Genomic DNA, 15,034 nt, shown 5'->3' with positions numbered 1-15,034 from the left:
AGGGATGGATGACCTCAGAGACGTAAGGAGGAACGAGGCCATTTAAAGATTTGAAAACAAATAATACGATCTTGAAAGTAACTCTAAAATGTATAGATACGGTGCCATCTGACCTTGCATGATGGACGGGTGATCAATTTTAGAATCAAACTTTTTGTTTTGTTGTTTCAAAATAGCTTTTGAAAATACATTTACACTACGTGACAATTTGCGATAAAGTTTCAAGTAACGCGAAACGCATATGATAGCTATGATGTTTGCTTGCCAAATACTGAGCTGCACTGCGTTTGAGTAGCTAGTAGATAAAGCGCGAGTGGGTAACATTTCCTCGGTATGCTTTCCAGGTTTGTTATTTTATGCTAATCAGACAGAGGCATTAGTGCCACTGCCAGCAAGGTTTTCACGATCCGCATAAGATGAGATGCAACAAACGGGCCATCAGGCTCGATGGCCTGGTTTTTCTTTTTTTAATCATTGATTGCTTCTCAGTGGGGATGACATGCAAAAACTATGCCAGTGTGGGATTATCTGCCTCTAAACTGACATACATACACAGGCGCTGGGCCATTTTACAAACAGCGTTTGTCAGGGTTTGCAAGGTGGTGATGGCGGGTGCGGATACCAAAAAGCAGGCAGGAAGGAGCAGGAGGTTGTTTGACAAATCGTATTAAATTAAAATCAGCAGGAACAAAATGTAAAACATCAAAATCATCGGAATGGAAAAAATACAAAGTAGCAAAAGAAGACCAAAAGTAAAAGTCCGCCAAGGTTAAACAAACACATACACAATGCATGCAGCAAACAAGCAGCAAACAATGAACCGACACCTGATGGTCGTGCCTGGTGTCCTTTTAAGTGTCAGTGATTAAATGACCAGCACCTGTGGGGCCGACAGCACCCCCCGTTGGTCGCCAACCAGATCATGACAGTGTTTCCCATTCGGAGCTCGTCGGAATAAGACAGCTGAACCAATCAAACAAAGCCACAGCGTATTTCAATGTAGGTTGCTCATTCATTCATTCATTCATTCATTCATTCATTCATTCATACATTCATTTATCTATCCATTTATCAATCCAGTTGTCGATCCATCCATCCATCCATCCATCCATCCATCCATCCATCCATCCATCCATCCATGCATCCATTCATTCATTCATTCATTCAATCAATCAACTTTTAGGAAACGCCATGGCTGATTTGGATTTTGTGGTGTATTTACTCTGCAAAGGACAGTAATGAAGCCTCTAAAGTGACATGGAAGGAAAACAAAAGCACATTGTCTTCCTTTGCAAATAGTCAGATAGCATATTTTTTTCGATGACATGCTTTGGTGAACTAATCTTCAGAAGGAATACTATTTCCTCATTCCTTTCATCACTTTGCTGCTGTGAAATGTCAATTTCTCCACTGTGAGACTAATAAAGGCATATCCAATCCAATCCAATCCAATTTCCACAAGATGATACCGTCTGAAATAGGTTTTGTTTTGTTACGCCTTCAGTGTATTTTTATACAGTGAGACCTCAACTTACGAACTTAATTGGTTCCCAGACAGAGTGTGTAAGGCGAAAAGTGTGTAGCTCAAAAAAAGATTTCCCATGGGAAACCATTAAAATGGGAATAATCCGTTCCCGGGTTTCCATAAAATATTCTATTCAACTAAATAAGCCTTAAAACTAGACACAACATACCTTATTCTATTTATAATAAATGTGCTATTGTATTGTAAATAAAGAAATACCCTGCACTGTATCATAAAGTCACTTTATTTATTTGTGATGGTCAGTTATGGCTTGATGGAATGGCGTTGGAGGTCGAAGGTCAAAGGGAATTGCTGTTTGGAAAGAGAGGCGCATTACATGACGACTGTAATTAAAGAAATAAACTGTGCTGTAAAATAAAGTTTTATTTACCTTTTTGATGGTCGTTGGTGGCTTATGGAAGGAGAGTCACCTTCCATAAGGACTGTTGGTAACTTAACCTCTGGTGCTGTTTGGTCGTGTGCTTCCGCCGAAGATCACTCCGCCAGCCGTGGTGGGTGTGTATTATGAAAATAGTGCTTATTATAAGGTTTAATTTGCATAAATTTGACGTTTGTAAGACAAAAAGTCTGTAAGTTGAGGTGTTTGTAAGTTGAGGTCTCACTGTATATACTGTATATGTGTTGGTACCTCTTTATCTTTTCAATTTGTCGTGTCATCTTTTCATATCTTCCATTCAGCTAGCAATGATTTCAATGTGCTGTCTTTGAGGAAATGTTTAATATCCACACCAATTAGGACCCTTGCATTGCCCTCCCACACCCCTCGAACCTTTGCATTTTGGCCTCTTTTACTCGGCTGGCTAGGGTGTCCCCCGCCCCCTGCTACAAGACAGCTGGCAGTAGTCAAGTGATATTAATACTTTATTTTTTCCAAAGCAGATTTCCAGTCTACTTAAAAATCACAAGCTGGATCCAGATGATTCATGTGACTTTAATATGAGATTGAAATAAACGTCAGAAATAAATGACAGCTTCCGCCGGGTTTTTTCGATGACACCACGTCACATGACGAACCTTTAAACGAGCCTTTGTACCATCTTGAGCAACGATGGCGAGGCACGGATGACCACTTGTATCCGCACATACACACCATTGTGAAAAATATTGTCCACACACTGTTCGTTGTTGTCACACAATGAAAACCTCTGAAGATGAGGCAAGATCACGGTTGAGCTGCCCGTTTCTGGTATTGACATTAATATTACATTCATACATCAACATGCCCAAACAGCGGTCAAGGCTAAATTTCCATTTGCAAGTCACAATTAAAAATAAATAAATAAATAAATAAATAAATAAATAAATAAATAAATAAATAAATAAATAAAATACCCTATTGAATTTGACGGCACAACATGATGAAAGTGAACAAGAGAATTTAAGTTGCCGGCAGAAATAAAGACCCTCGACGACTGAGACCAGGTCGCTCTCATAACATTTTGGAAACTATTGCAAATTCATCAAACGTTTCATTATGTTTGTAACTGCCAGCGGACTTACGTGTGGCAGAGTTTGGTGCCTTGAACTGAAACTGTCACATCTCGTTGACAAGTGGTAATAATAATAATAATAGATTTAATTTATAAGTGCCTTTAAAAACTCATGATCACTTTACAGTCACAGGATCAGTTTTTCTGTGGGTGAGTAGTGGCAGCCACACAACGCACTCAACCCGTAATAACTCAAATTGATAGAAACCTAGCTATCTATTAGCCAACTGGCCAGCCTGCTGCCCAGTTATTAACTATCGATTAGCTAGCCAGCTAGTTCTCTATTTATTTGAGTAGCTAATAGATAGCTAATAGAGAGCCAACTAGCTAGGCAGATAGCTAATAGATAGCTAGCTAGATAGCTGCTGATGTTACCTATTATTTGATTGTTTTGTGTGGATTTCTACATACAGGTAAAAATGATCCACAACATAATCAACGTCAGCTATCAATAATTGATAGCTAATAGCTAGCTAGCTAGCCAGATAGCTAAAAGCTAGCCAGCTAGATAGATAGATAGATAGCTAATAGAGTGCCAACTAGCTAGGCAGATAGCTAATAGATAGCTAGCTAGATAGCTGCTGATGTTACCTATTATTTGACTGCTTTGTTTGGATGTTTACATATAGGTAAAAATTACCCACAACATACTCAACATCAGCTATCAATTATAGATAGCTATTATGATGCAATGTTGAAATGCACAGGGTGTTGCATTGTTTCAATGACAAAGGTGATTCAGATTCTGAAAAAAAAACATGATGTTACGCTACCAAATACAAATGAAAAAGGTTTCAACATTTTCAATGTACCAGAATTGAATGTACAGTCCAAAATGGCCACACATTGGCCATAAATGGTAAAAGGGGTTCAAAAATCATAATTAAAAATGAATAATCCAACGGAAACAGTAAGAAATTGTTGTTTGGGGAATATCATGATCGGCAGGACTGCTTAAAAAGACACTTTGAAAGCCACAGGCAAGGAATCAAACCTTGTCACTTGGTTGGTGGTCTACAAATTTTTCACAAGTATAGAGCAAATGTCGAATTGGATGGCCTTGTTTTGTATTCCGAAAACATCACGGCTAGTTTGCTAGCTAACGTTGGTTCGACAGTGTTATCCCAGTAATCCGAGCAACAGAAGTCAGTTGATTAGCCAGTCTTGAAAGGATCACGTTAACCTCAATAGATCCGAGTTTCCACCACGTCGATTTTTCTTTTAATGAACTTTTCAGTGTTGTGACTGAACGAATGTGATTTCTGAGATAAATTGCCGAAATGAGTTTCTCACGCAGGGTGTCTGGTCTCTCCCTTTGAGATAAGGTGGGAAGCTCACTCATCGGGGGAGAGGAGGAGGTGGGTAGTCAAGTCACTTTCTTCATGTTGAGAGGAGCCAGATGAGGTGGTTCGGGCATTTCATTGGGCGGTATGGTGTTCCGGGCATGTCCCAGCTCCAGGAGGCTCCGATATGATACCCAGGACATTCTCCCAGGACATTCTCCCAACTGGCCTAGAAACGCCTTGGGATTCATCCCAGAGAGTTGCAAGAAGTGGCTGGGGAATGGGGTTCCCTGCTAAAGCTATTCCCTCCGGTAACCCAACCCCTGGTTAAGCGGTAGAAAATGGAGGAATGACTTCCAATTGAAATGTGAAGTTCTTCCACCACAGGATAGACGTTTGAGACAGTTTAGCTCATGGCTAACATCACAAACATTTAAACGACTGATCAAAAAAAAAAAAAAACAAAGGCTAAAATCATGACTCAAGCCAGTTACCCTGTTTTCTAATAGTTAATTCATTTAATCTAATTAACTCATTTACTGCAAGACGATGTGCAAAAATTTGTCCACTGCAGTGCCAGGATTTTTGTCATTTTCTTTTGTGCATCTTTGTTTATCTTTTGACCCTCCCACCCTGTCCCCCGTTAAATTTTACTGCTGTAGACTGCAAATTTCCCCATTGTGGGACTATTAAAGTCTTTGTGATTCTAGTTGTGTTAAGTCCTCTCTGACGAAGTTCACTCTGACGAAGGTGAAAGTATACGCTGAAACATGTAACGTAATTGAACACCTAAAAACACTGTCTGTAAGAAAAGAATCTGTTGAAAATTACCTTTCTGATTCTGATTTTGATTCCGATGAATGAGTTTCCCTCAAATTGCAGGACCCGCAGAATATTGCGCTTTAGGACTACACAAACATTCATTTCAGGGTGAGAAACCTTCGACTCTTGTCTCATCAGAAAAAAAGAGTTAATTCCTAAGTTATATGTGTCTGGAGTTATCTGAGCTTGAAATGGGGCGGGTGTACAAAATACAACACAATACAATACAATACTGTGATGTCACGAGAGGCTGGGTCCTGGGGGGAAAATATATTCCCCTAAAATGCGAGAGTTTTAGCCCCATCTGGTGGACGGCAGCAGTCCAAACCTCACACCTGTGGCTGATCATGGCTTGATTGGCATGTAAGGCTTTTAAGGCCAGAGAGCCTCATAGTGTGGTGGCCGGGGAGACAAGCTCCATTGTTGTCCTCTGTGGAGGAACACAGAGAAACGGATTGCTGCATGGAACTCTTTGCCAGTTGGCACCCTAGGACGGAACGATGGATTTGGAACATTGCTAATGGTGGCTAGGCTACCTAGGAAGGACATCAAAAGGGGTGAGGCCTCGAAATACACGGAAAAGAACCCCATCTTCAGTTTCACCTCAAAAGAGACTTTGTTGTAATTTAAGAATTGGAAGGGACACTATTCTTGCCTTTTTTGCCTGTAAATTCCCTCTGAAACCCCTTATTAAAATCTTTGTTTGCATTCAAACCTGTCGCCCATTGCGCTCTTTGTCCTGCCCCGCTGAGAGCTAGCCTCTCATGACATCACAATACATATTGATTTATATAGCGCTTTAACAACAGCTGAAGCTGTAACAAAGCACTAACATTGACAAAAGGGCAAATGCTGCCCCCTCGTGGAAGGGAAAACATTGCCAGAGGTCTGACCAAACAAAAACCCGAAATTCGGGAATGGTGCTCCATGTCACACTTTTCAATTATTTTTGGGAATGGCAGCAAATGAGCTAATCTAATCACTCTGACTTGGTCAAATACCACGTTTGTTGACAAGCGGCGCCATTGTCAATGGTTTTGAGCTTTTGTCAACCACAGGTCAAACTAATTATCTCGGTCCAAAGGCCCATATCAGGATGCTCTTCCTGAGTAAAAAGCCAATCCTGCTGCTGTGGTTGGGAAGGACCTTCTCTGTCACCTCCCACGCAAAGCCCTCATAGGAGGCAATGCCTCTCATCGGCTCACGCTGGGAACCGAGGTTCTTGAGCTTTCAAGATGAATTGTGCTAAACGGCAACCTGCGCCAATCGAGGTGAATCTTCCTTTAAACGCAGGGTTTCACCGCTTTGGTTCTGAGGTTGCAGGGCGTCTTGCATCTGGCCGTCGTCCTGCGGGGGCCTCAGCGGTAACGCTCGACCCGGCTCGGGATTGACGCTTTGCCACTTCCTGTCACTGGGTTGCATCTCCAGAGCCGGAGTGTCCTTGCAGCAGAAATACTGCTGCCAGATCTTGTGGAAGGCCGTGCGAAATTTCTTGATGCGGAAGGCGTAGACGATGGGGTTGACGGCAGAGTTGCCGTGCGTGAGCAGGATGGCGATGTACAGCAGGACCATGGGTTTCTGGCAGTCAGGGCAGAAAAGCGTCACGCAGTTGATGATGTGTAAGGGTAGCCAGCTGATGGCAAAGAGAAAAAGGACCAGCGCCAAAGATTTGGCCAGATTCAGCTCCTTGTCGTAGTATTTGTTGGGGTCGCCGTGGCTGCCCGTCAGCTTCTTGCTGTTGAGTTGCTTGTGGATCATGTAGAAGATTTCGGCGTATATCAGCAGCATGAGCACGAGGGGAGGCAGCACCCAGCCGAAAAAGTTGAAGTAGACCATGTAGTCCATGCTGATGACATTCTCAAACTGGCAAGTGATGACCAGGTTTGAGCCGATGGAGCCATTTTGCTTCAGATGCCCAAGATTGTTCCAGCCCAACATGGGGGTGAGGCCCACCATAAAAGCCACCGTCCAGCACAACACCACAGCCGCACCCGCTCTCCGGGGCGTGACCACCCGCTTGTACCTGCAGGGGCCAACAGAGAAGAAGCGTTAGCCTAGCGCTCAGATCGCGCGTGAGAGAGTGCTGGTGTTGAAGACATTTGTCGGTCAAAGCACGTGTGTTGTAAATGTAAACTTTGGTCCTATAAAACATCATCAGAAAAAAACAAACATTCAGTTATTAACATACTTGTACCATTGTTGTTTCACTATTCTGTTAATAAAGAACAGTGAAACAACAATGGTACGGTAAGTACAGTAAAGTCTCGTTATATTGATATTCTCGGGAGTCGGAAAAAATATCGATATAACTGGTCTATCGATATATCCAATCCTACGGGCATGTAATTTTCTCCTTGAGTTCTTAGAAATAGTATCGTAATAAGCAGTACTATCGATATAACCGATATCGATATAACGAGACTTTACTGTATAATGGTATGGTAAGTATATTCATGACATACAAGTGTTACAACACAAGCAACAAATTGTTATATTGCCCAAAAACTGCAGCGTGCAGTACATTTATAAAAATCTATACAAAATATTTATCATTCGGACTATTTAATACGAAATGAGATTAGTACGAGACCTGGTGGTTTTCTTTCCATGCCCAACTATATATCCCTGTTATCACCACACATGTCAGCATTGCTCAGCTAATGTCATGCACAAACATTTGAAACCAGCCACGGAACGCTTCAGTTTTCAATTGTTTTTAACATGATCACAGTCAAACCAGTCCCATCCTTATTTTTTAAAGTCTCGTAACTTTGAGATGCTCCGACTCGAAGTCTCTCCTGAATGTTTCATACTTTGTAAACAGCTTTGAAAAATCTCACTTCCTTTTCCGCGTAATTACTGTTCTTCATTTGAATACCACGATCTACATGATGTAAATGTAAATTAACACAATTAAAAACCTTTGCAATTGCAGGAAAACTCATTGCAATCAAGAGTCACTTGCATGTCACCGTTTTAATGCATATATATTTTTTAAACCTAGTTTGGAAATTCCTGTTTGTCAGAGGTCCACAAGTGGGTAAATACGTTTTGTTCCTCGATCTCTCTATTTCTCCCCCTCCCTCCCTGTCTTCTGCAACTTGAAGTAACAACTGACATTTAAAGGACAACCAACACCATTTTTTTGTTTCCGAACTGACATCAGAAAAACGTTTTATAGCATCTAAAATACCCAAAACACACAGGCAGATATTTTTAGTCACATGAAAAACACAAATAAAAATGACTTAAAGTGTCCAAAAACTAATTCAAAATGAAACCGGAAATGGCCAGTTTCAGAAGGTCCCGCCCCCTTGTTCGTTACGTCACGCCAAGACGCCTTGCCTTGCTCGAGAATCAAAACAATGGCTTCAGATTCGGAGAAAATGCTTTATTGTTACTCATTCAGTTATGAATATCATTCAAATAGTTCTGAACAGGAAAGCATAAATATTTGCAATCGATTAAAGAAGTAATTCAGTGTCATTTTGAGGCATCTGGACAGAAATGTATCGTCCCAGAAAATGCACAAGATGGCGCCAAAGCGCTGTTGGAAATGGGCTGATTTGTCTGCTGGGAATTTGTGTCAGCTCATGTCAAATAGTAGTCTTGGTGCAACACATAACGATTCACCATTGCGTTATTTATGTGTTTTCCTTCTAATTTCGCCATCAACACGGATCAACACGTAGTTTTCAGATCAAACAAAGTAAAGTACTGAACTGTAAAATGCATTATGTGTCGCTTTCTCAGTCAGTGATAATACCTACCGTGATGTTACGGTAGGTATCGTTTCCTATAATGGAACAGACAAACAGACAACTAAATAAATAAATAAACATATGAATGAATGAATGAATGAATGAATGAATGAACAAAATACAAAATACATTTTTAGAGTGTTTTCCGAAAGAGCGATATTAAGAAAAAAATGGGCACATTTTTGGGCACTGATGATAAGACGTCAGATCTCAGAGTTTCATTCTCCTGCTACATTTTTTCCAATGACTAAGTGATGATATTCCCAAAGCGTCTTCCACATACCGATATTGACCCAGATACTGTTTCATATACTCCGAGAATGCAAGCGCTGTGATATACGATATATATATATATATATATAGTAAAGTCTCGTTATATCGATATCGGATATATCGATAGTCCCGGTTATATCGATACTATTTCTATGCACGCGCGGAAAATTACATGCAAACAGGTTCGGATATATCGATAGTCCCGGTTATATCGATATTTTTTCGGACTCCCTTGAATATCGATATAACGAGACTTTACTGTATATATATATATATATATATATATATATATATATATATATATAAATACATGAATGAATAAATAAATAAATAAATAAAGATTGCCGTTGAATGGGAAGCCTCGGGTGAGACGGACGGTCGATAATCCAGCCTTGTGACATTGGCGCGCGACTCGCCTGAAGCAAAAGGAAATGTTGCAATTAGGCTCAGCTTTCATGCGTCGGATTGGTATCGATCACGGAAGTATGTGTTGAGAAGGCCACATTTCTAAGTGGAGCAAAAAGGCGAGTTATTCACACGTTAAGACTTTTATGAACGGTTCATTTATTTTGATGTGATGATAAATACTACAATGAAATTACAATGACTTATTTTGTTGATATATTTTACAGGCATATTTCTTACACCTAAATTGTGAAAGAAAACAACATTGGTCCGCTGGAATGCCTACTCCATCTCCCAAATTCCGAAATCCTGTAAACTAGGTTCATTTCAGAAGGTTTGAAGGCACGCCATTTTTAAGATAATGTACATGTGTTTCTAAGAAAACAGCCCCTTTGGAATTACCACCTTCTCACCTCAATGCATATAATATCTGTGATGAGTATAGAATATGTGCCGATGAGTAATGTGATATCGTCTGTCAACTTGTGTTGCAACACAGTTTGTTCAAATACTACAAAGGCTACAGATGCTAGTTTTGTTAGACTACTAATGGCATTTTCCATTACATATTAACACTAAGCTACCTACCGTGGACGAAGTAAAGTTGTTTGTTTCTTTTAAAGGACAACCGACCTCTCCGGACAAGTTGTGTCCATAATTTGTAAAATCAATTCAAATGACTTCTACTGAGCGTATTTTACAAAGATTCCACCGCATATAGCTATGTTTTACGTTTTAAGACTTGCGCTGAATATTCAGGAAGTCTTGTTTTTGAGTTGATGACGATCCCCACCTGACGTCACGTTTGGAACGCCCCTGACAGAGAAAGCGACACACAATGCATTTTGCTGTTCTTTGTTTGGTCTGAAAACTTCGTGTTGATGGCGAAATTAGAAGGAAAACATATAAATAACGCGATGGTGAATCATTGTGTGTTGCACTATTATTTGATATTCGCTGACACAACTTTCCAGCAGACAAATCAGCCCATTTCCAACGGAGCTTGGGCGCCATCTTCTGCATTTTCTGGGTGCTGCTACATTGCTGTCATTGACGGCTCGAATTGATATGGGAGGACTCCTTTAATCGATTGCAAATATTAATGCTTTCCTCTTCAGAACTATTTGAATCATATTCATCACTGGATGAGTAACAAGAAAGCATCTTCTCTGAATCTTACGCCATTGTTTTGATTCTCGAGCAAGGCAAGACGTCTTGGCGTGACGTCACGAACTGGGGGCGGGACTTTTGCAAACTGGCCATTTCCGGTTTCATTTTGAAGTCGTTTTTGAACACTTTAAGTCATTTTTATTGGTGTTTTTCATTTGACTAAAAATATCAGCCTGCGTGTTTTGGGTATTTTAGATGCTATAAAACGTTTTTCTGATGTCAGTTAGGAAACAAAAAAAAGCTGTCAGTTGTCTTTTAAAGTTGTTGCGCCGATTAACTGAAATTATTTCCTGTTTTTCTCAAAAAGGAACAAAAACTTCCAAACCGAGGACACCTCGTTGTGGCACTTCAAAGTTTGCCTCTCTGATTTAACCTGTGTTTTATTTTCTCACTATGCCGGTTTGCTGCACGGTGAGTGACAGTACCGCTCATGAGGTTACCTGGTGGGAATCTTGACTCTCAGGTATCGGTCAATTGCGATGGCCAGCAGCGCCAGGATGGAACTTTGCGTGAGAACCAGAACGGTGCAGGCGACCAGCAGGCAGCTATAAAAGTGCGTCTGCAGCCCGATGCTGATGGTGATGGCCAGCGGGATGACCAGCGCCCCCACCGCGATGTCGGCTAACGCCAGCGATACGATAAAACAAAAGGTGGTGTCCCGCAGGGATTTGTTGATTCTCACCGCCCACACCACCATGACGTTGCCCGCCACGGATGCCACCGCGATCGCCACCTCCATGCCGATGTAGAGGGACCGGGATGACAGCAGTGCTCCGGGCATCATTGAAGAGGACCAAGCCAGATGGCCAGGGAAAAAAAATCCTAGCTACAAAGAAAATAAAATGTCGCAGTTTAACACATATGTTTTTTTTCCGTCTTTCTCTCTGAAAGCGTCCGGGTCCGGAGGTTCGTGCGTCCCCGGTACCGATGCGCGCCGACTCCACTCGGCTGCATCTTCTGCGGGAGCGGCAAAGAAGAGGAGAGGAGCATCCTGCTCTACGTGCATGCGCGCGGGGCAAGAGGATAGATGGAGATTGGCGGGTGGGGGGTGGGGGGGTACTCTGCGAGCGAACAAAGGAAAAGCTTTCAGCAAATAGCCGACACGAAAAACGTCATGTGCGCGGTTGCGCCCATACGCATGACTCCCCCACCACCTCGGTTTCCCTTCTATCCCCTTTGTTGTCGTGCGCTGGCTTCCAAATAGTCAATAAAAGTCCTTGGAATTCATTGGACATGATTTAAATACAGTGAGACCTCAACTTACGAACTTAATTGGTTCCCAGACAGAGTGTGTAAGGCGAAAAGTGTGTATCTCAAAAAAAAAATTCCATAGGAAACCATTAAAATGGCAATAATCCGTTCCCGGGTTTCCGTAAAATATACTTTTCAACTAAATAAGCCTTAAAACTACACACAACATACCTTATTCTATGTATAATAAATGCGCTATTGTATTGTAATGAAAGAAATACACTGCATTGTATCATAAAGTCACTTTATTTACATTTGTGATGGTCATTTATGGCTTGATGGAATGGCGTTGGAGGTCGAAGGTCAACGGGAATTGCTGTTTGGAAAGAGAGGCGCATTACATGACGACTGTAATTAAAGAAATAAACTGTGCTGTAAAATAAAGTTGTATTTACCTTTTTGATGGTCGTTGATGGCTTATGGAAGGAGAGTCACCTTCCATAAGGACTGTTGGTAACTTAACCTCTGGTGCTGTTCGGTCGTGTGCTTCCGCCGAAGATCACTCCGCCAGCCGTGGTGGGTGTGTATTATGAAAATAGTGCTTATTATAAGGTTTATTTTTCATAAATTTGACGTTTGTAAGATGAAAAGTTTGTAAGATAAGGTGTTTGTAAGTTGAGGTCTCACTGTAGAGAGTTATAGGTCACCGGTGGCAAAGCCAAGGCTCGGGGGCCAAATCTGCCCGCCACGTGATTTTTTTTTTTTTTTCGGTCCGCGAAAGCAAATCAAACTTGTGATATTTCATGATGTTTGCTAAAGCCGAAAACCAAAATTTCTAATTGTCGTCTGTAAAAAAACAAGTCATTATTTTTTGTTTAAAATTTGAAATGTAATTATTAGTCAATTTGTATGTGTTATGTATGTCATATATGAAATATTGTAATGGCTTCCCCAAATTCATAACGGATCCCTAAGAGGAAACTGTGACTACAGTGTGGCCCGCGGCAAAAAAAAATGAGAGCCAAGAATAACCACAAAATTGTACATAAATTCATATCTTTAAAAAAAGACTGTATGACATTCAAAAAGGAATATGTAGTACTTCATCACATATCCAGAGAAATAAAAAAAGTTGATGTTGTTATTGTTGTTGTTTTTTTCTTACAGAAATACCATACACAGATCCAAAGTGCCCCCCCTCACCCCCCCAAAGTGCGGTCCCGGGGCCAAATGCAGCCCGTGGTAAATTTTCATCCGGCCCGCAGCCTCCGTCATAAAATCAATAATGTCTGACTTGCATGTCGAACGAATACACTCAGCAGGAGCGCTGTTACCTGCGTGTGCTAAGTGCTGCCATCTACAGGCTCAATTAGGAACACTAAATCAGTATATCAGAATCGTCTTTATTGGCCAAGTATGTAGTACACACAATGAATTTGTCTCGGGTAGAACACGCTGTACAAGTATCATCATACAAATATTTTGAGTAATTGACTGAATGAGCCCCCCCCCCTCCCTAATTTTCGAAAATGCCGACCAACAACAAATGAACATTTACTTCTGCTCTACTCTGACAAACAAAAGGTAATAGTGTTAAAAAAGTGAAGTTAAGTGAATGCTCAATTTTAATTGTCAATGTCCATTCAGTTTTGATATGTGTTTCAAATGAACCAAAACACGTGCTTTAAAAGACAACCGACACCATTTTTTTGTTTCCTAACTGACATCAGAAAAACTTTTTATAGCATATAAAATACCCAAAACACGCAGGCTGATATTTTTAGTCAAATGAAAAACTTCAATAAAAATGACTTCAAGTCTCTTTTCTCACAAACTATTTTAAATGATCTGAGAAAGTTTCAGTTTCAGAAGGTCCCGCCCCCTTGTTCGTGACGTCACGCGAAGACGTCTTGCCTTGCTGTAGAATCAAAACAATGGCTTCAGATTCGGAGAAGATGCTTTCTTGTTTCTTGTTTCTTGTTGTTGTTCATCCAGTTATGAATATGATTTAAATGGTTCTGAAGAGGAAAGCATAAATGTTTGCAATCGATTAAAGAAGTTCTCCCATATCAATTCGAGCCGTCAATGACAGCAATGTAGTGTCCCAAAAAATGCACAAGATGGCGCCCAACCTCCGTTGGAAATGGGATGATTTTTTCTGCTGGGAATTTGTGTCAGCGGATATCAAATAGTTATCGTGGTGCAACACACAACGATTCACCATCGTGTTATTTATGTGTTTTCCTTCTAATTTCGCCATCAACACGGATCAACACGAAGTTTTCAGACCAAACAAAGTACCCAAAATGCATTGTGTGTCGCTTTCTCGGTCAGGGGCATTCCAAACGTAACGTCAGGTGGGGATCGTCATCAACTCAAAAACAAGACTTCCTGAATATTCAGCGCGAGCCTTAAAACGTAAAATATAGCTATATGCCGTGGAATCTTTGTAAAATACGCTTAGTCGAAGTCATTTGAAGTGATTTTACAAATTATAAACACAACTTGTCCGACGGCGTCGGTTGTCCTTGAAGACAGCTGAAAATAAAATAAAAATGCAAATGTGAAGCACGGAATAATAATAATAATAATAATAATAATAATAATAATAATAATAATAATTATTATTATTATTATTATTATTATTATTATTATATGGAAAGAACGTCCGCCAAGGTTGCCCCCCCCCTTACATTTTTAACATACCAAATCTGGCCCCCTTTGCAAAAACATTGGACAAACCTGCCATACATGAAAATAAATAAGTAAACGAATGCTCCCTCAAACCACATTTTACCTCGAATTAAAAATGTATGAACGACCACGCCCATGGTTAACCAACCAATCTGACACTCATGTTCTTTACGAGGGGGTGTCTGTTTATTGCACGCTCAATGGCGGGAACTCCCCTGCAACCTTGCCTTGACTTATGATCGTTTTACCCCCCAAAAAGTACCACATTGGTCATAGAAGGTTATTTTCAGAAATTGCCACTTTGACCTGAATTTGCTTATATCAAACAAACAAACTGTATCGCCTGTCGCCAGTAGTACAAATTAAAAAAAAAAATGTTTGCAGAGATAGCTTTCACTT

At 40.7% G+C, this 15,034-nt stretch overlaps 1 protein-coding gene across 1 annotated transcript; it reads right to left on the bottom strand.

Moving 5' to 3' along the window:
* Positions 1-4,981: 4,981 nt before the first annotated feature.
* Positions 4,982-11,759, bottom strand: adora1b (adenosine A1 receptor b). The gene is made up of 2 exons (XM_089000802.1): positions 11,191-11,759; positions 4,982-7,164 (listed from the first exon to the last, which is right to left on the bottom strand). Exons 1-2 carry the CDS (start codon positions 11,532-11,534, stop codon positions 6,387-6,389), a joined length of 1,122 nt encoding a protein of 373 aa, XP_088856928.1. The 5' UTR covers positions 11,535-11,759; the 3' UTR covers positions 4,982-6,386.
* Between the last annotated feature and the right edge of the window lie 3,275 nt (positions 11,760-15,034).

The sequence above is a fragment of the Hippocampus bargibanti genome, linkage group LG01 (genome assembly GCF_051943395.1).
Source record: "Hippocampus bargibanti isolate YZ-2025 linkage group LG01, ASM5194339v1, whole genome shotgun sequence".
Classification (NCBI taxonomy): domain Eukaryota; kingdom Metazoa; phylum Chordata; class Actinopteri; order Syngnathiformes; family Syngnathidae; genus Hippocampus; species Hippocampus bargibanti.
This window is presented reverse-complemented; position numbering and strand designations above follow the sequence as displayed.